Source organism: Papaver somniferum, chromosome 10, assembly GCF_003573695.1.
Source record: "Papaver somniferum cultivar HN1 chromosome 10, ASM357369v1, whole genome shotgun sequence".
NCBI classification, from domain to species: domain Eukaryota; kingdom Viridiplantae; phylum Streptophyta; class Magnoliopsida; order Ranunculales; family Papaveraceae; genus Papaver; species Papaver somniferum.
In genome coordinates, this window is record NC_039367.1 from 48,154,988 (window position 1) to 48,158,205 (window position 3,218).

General features: G+C 36.3%; 1 protein-coding gene across 1 annotated transcript; it reads right to left on the reverse strand.

The window, feature by feature from the left end:
* Positions 1 to 2,535: 2,535 nt before the first annotated feature.
* On the reverse strand, positions 2,536 to 3,015 carry LOC113315603 (uncharacterized mitochondrial protein AtMg00810-like). The gene has a single exon (XM_026563865.1). The coding sequence runs from the start codon at positions 3,013 to 3,015 to the stop codon at positions 2,536 to 2,538; it is 480 nt and encodes a 159-aa protein (XP_026419650.1).
* Between the last annotated feature and the right edge of the window lie 203 nt (positions 3,016 to 3,218).

Consider the following 3,218-nt stretch of genomic DNA (forward strand, 5'->3'; position numbering starts at 1 on the left):
CCAGAATCGAATTGGACTAAACAACTCATCTCGTAATACTTTTATTTCGTTAAGCCATAAATAATTCATACAAACCAACATAAATCAATTTGCATAATTATTCACCTCAACCGGAAGCAATTGAAACAACATAAGCATTAAAACATCGCAATTGCACCAAAATTTTGTAAGCCTAAACAATTAATACCACACAATAAATCAAGATAACAATAGTTTTTCTTAACCGGAACCAATTGAATCACACACATCCACACACACATCATGGAATAAACATCAATTGAACCGAAATTTTGTTAAGCAAAAGCAATAAATATATATGATATAAACTCAGGCTTTTCTTAAACAGGAAAACAATTAACTAACAAGATTGTTACCCCAAATTTCGCATCCACTTCTCCAATATGATTGCATCTTCTTCCAGGGAGAATTGATATCGAAATATCATCATGTTGTCATCCTTATGCAAAAACAAAAGAATAACAACAATTAACCTTTACCAGAGAAAGGTTGAAAATTTGTTTTAACAATTGCAAGCAAAAGTTGAAAACCGTTGAAACACATATGCTTTTATGATAAACCAACCAATTCAACATATTGTAACTTTTTCACATATTGTTTCTACCAGAACCCCTCATGATTCTTTGATAAAGCCTACCAACATGGGTGGTAGGTTGGGAAACCTACAATAATATACTGCAAGTGCACAGTGTCTAACTAGTAGAACAATGGCAAGTACAGGTCGTTCCCACGAGGAGTGTGAAATACTACTACTAACTAATATCAAAAGTAACTAATTGAAAGATGATGTTTTAACGATTTTTCAGAAATTTGGAACAAAATGATATAATATAAAATTCTAATAGTTAACAAAGTTGGAATGGGTTATTAGGATTTTCTGTTTCCACCAATTAATTATGCAAACTCTACTAATCTTTAAAAATATATTCAATGCATTTTTAAATACTATTTCTCCGCTGTAATTTTCTTCGCTTCATGGGTAGTGATTCTAAAGCATTACTTATCAATCCTAAAGCATATCACGTCAAAGAATTTAACCCCAAGCACACCATATCAATTGAAAAGCATAAATAATCAAGAAAATCACATGAAATAAAATATCAAGATATGAAGAAAAACTACTGATCAATCAAATCATTATTAAGCATATAAACGTAGAGTTTTCACAATAAAATTGGTTTCCACCTAAACCCTAACGTGGCTCTATCTAGACATGGCTTTCTCAAAAGCCATAAACATATTCAAATCAAACTATCTAAGCAAAATCGGATTCGAAAAAGTAAAACTCCAAACCCTCGTCTCTGAAACGGCTGTGTAGCGGCACCCTCCTCCTTCTTTCAGATTTCACTTCTCTTTTTATTTCTTTTCTTCCTTGCGTCACAAATATAATACCAACCAGTGAGAGTGTGCCATATCATCCCATCCAACGCCACCGTATTCCAAATTCAATCCACGTCCAAACACTTTCCAAAACTGGCCGGAAACAAATTTATTCGGTTCTCTGGCCACCTAGCCATCATCGCCAATTCCCTAACCATGTAACTTCTCGACCTCAGTCCACGGAACAACTAGTAACAAACACTAGTGCCTTCCTTTTCATCATCTATCACACGAACCATCTTCTCATGATGTTGCTGAACCAAATCTCCACACAACCATCTCGTTCAATACCATCTTCCTTCCTGTAAACGTAAAGTCCATCAGAACTCTAGCTGACACACCGACTCCATCGACTACACTGAAAACAACTCCCATCAATCTTCATCACCATGGGTTGAAATGGCAGCCGTCATTTCTTACGTAACCCATTATTCTTCCCTGTGTTCTTCACACTCGATTAACCTTGGAAGCAGCACTCAAATTCAGTTCACAACAACTACCTTCTCGCAGCATAATCAAATCAGCCAACAATCCTGTAAGAGTGTGTTGTATTGTATTGAAGAATATTAAAGAGAAGTACAAATGACAAAGTCCTTTATATAGACAAGACTAACATAGAATACATGTGACTCAAGAAAGAAAAACAGAAAGCAATAAATGAGTTGTGCGTACAATTAAGACAGGATGGCAAGTCATCTGTGATGATATATTGTGACCATTGGATTCGCTAACATCCCCCCTCAAACTGATGTACGTATAGAAGGCATTAGTTCGTCTTTCAACACACTGAACTGAGTTTTGGAGAGACCTTTCATGAATAAATCAGCTATTTTTTGTGAAGTATGAACATAGGAAACACGAAGGAAACCAAAACGAACAAGATCACGAATCATGTGGTAATCCACCTCAATGTGTTTGGTGCGAGCATGAAAAATGGGATTAGCAGTAAGACTTCCAGCACCTTGATTGTCACAAAATAATCTGCAGGGCAGAGAAAGAGAAACGGATAATTCCTCAAATAGGTATGACATCCATAAGATCTCTGTTGCTGCATTAGCTAAGCCACGATATTCTCTTCTGTGGAAGAACGAGAGATAGTTTGTTGTTTCTTGGATGAGCAGGAAACAAGATTGCCTCCTATAAAGACACAGTAACCAGATGTAGACTTTCTAGTATCGGGACAATTGCCCAATCACTGTCACTAAAAGCCTGTAAATTTGAACAGTTTCCAGCACTGAATGTGAGGCCTTGACCAAGAGAACCTTTAATATAGCGTAATATGCGTTTGGCAAGCTGAAGATGAACATATGTGGGACAATGCAAGAATTGGCTGACATAATTGACATCAAAGCTGATGTCAGGTCTTGTGAGGGTTAAGTATTGAAGACCACCCACCAAACTTCTATAAGAAGAATCATCAGATAAAGCAGTACCATCAAAAACTGATACTCTTTGGACCTGAGGAACTGGAGTTTTACAGGGTTTACAACCAAGCATGTCATGTTTCTTTAAGAGTTCAAGAGAGTACTTATTCTGAGCTAATAGCATCTTCTTAGCCTTTGAATCAAATGTAGCCTCAATACCTAAGAAGTAATGTAAAGGGCCTAAGTCTTTCATAGCAAACCCAGTCTTCAGAGAGGCAAAAAGGAATCAAGAAGAGCATCAGAAGTCCCCACTAGAATAATATCATCCACATAAACTAGAAGTATAAGTCTGTCATTGCCTTTTTGATATTGAAACATGGAAGTATCACACACAGAGTTGGAAAATCCATAATTCAACAGATTGATGCATGTCGTAACCACAACAAATTAATCAAT

Bases quoted from the DNA above. Each gene is read 5' to 3' on its own strand.
- LOC113315603 (XM_026563865.1), bottom strand. From the start codon at position 3,015: ATGAAAGACTTAGGCCCTTTACATTACTTCTTAGGTATTGAGGCTACA.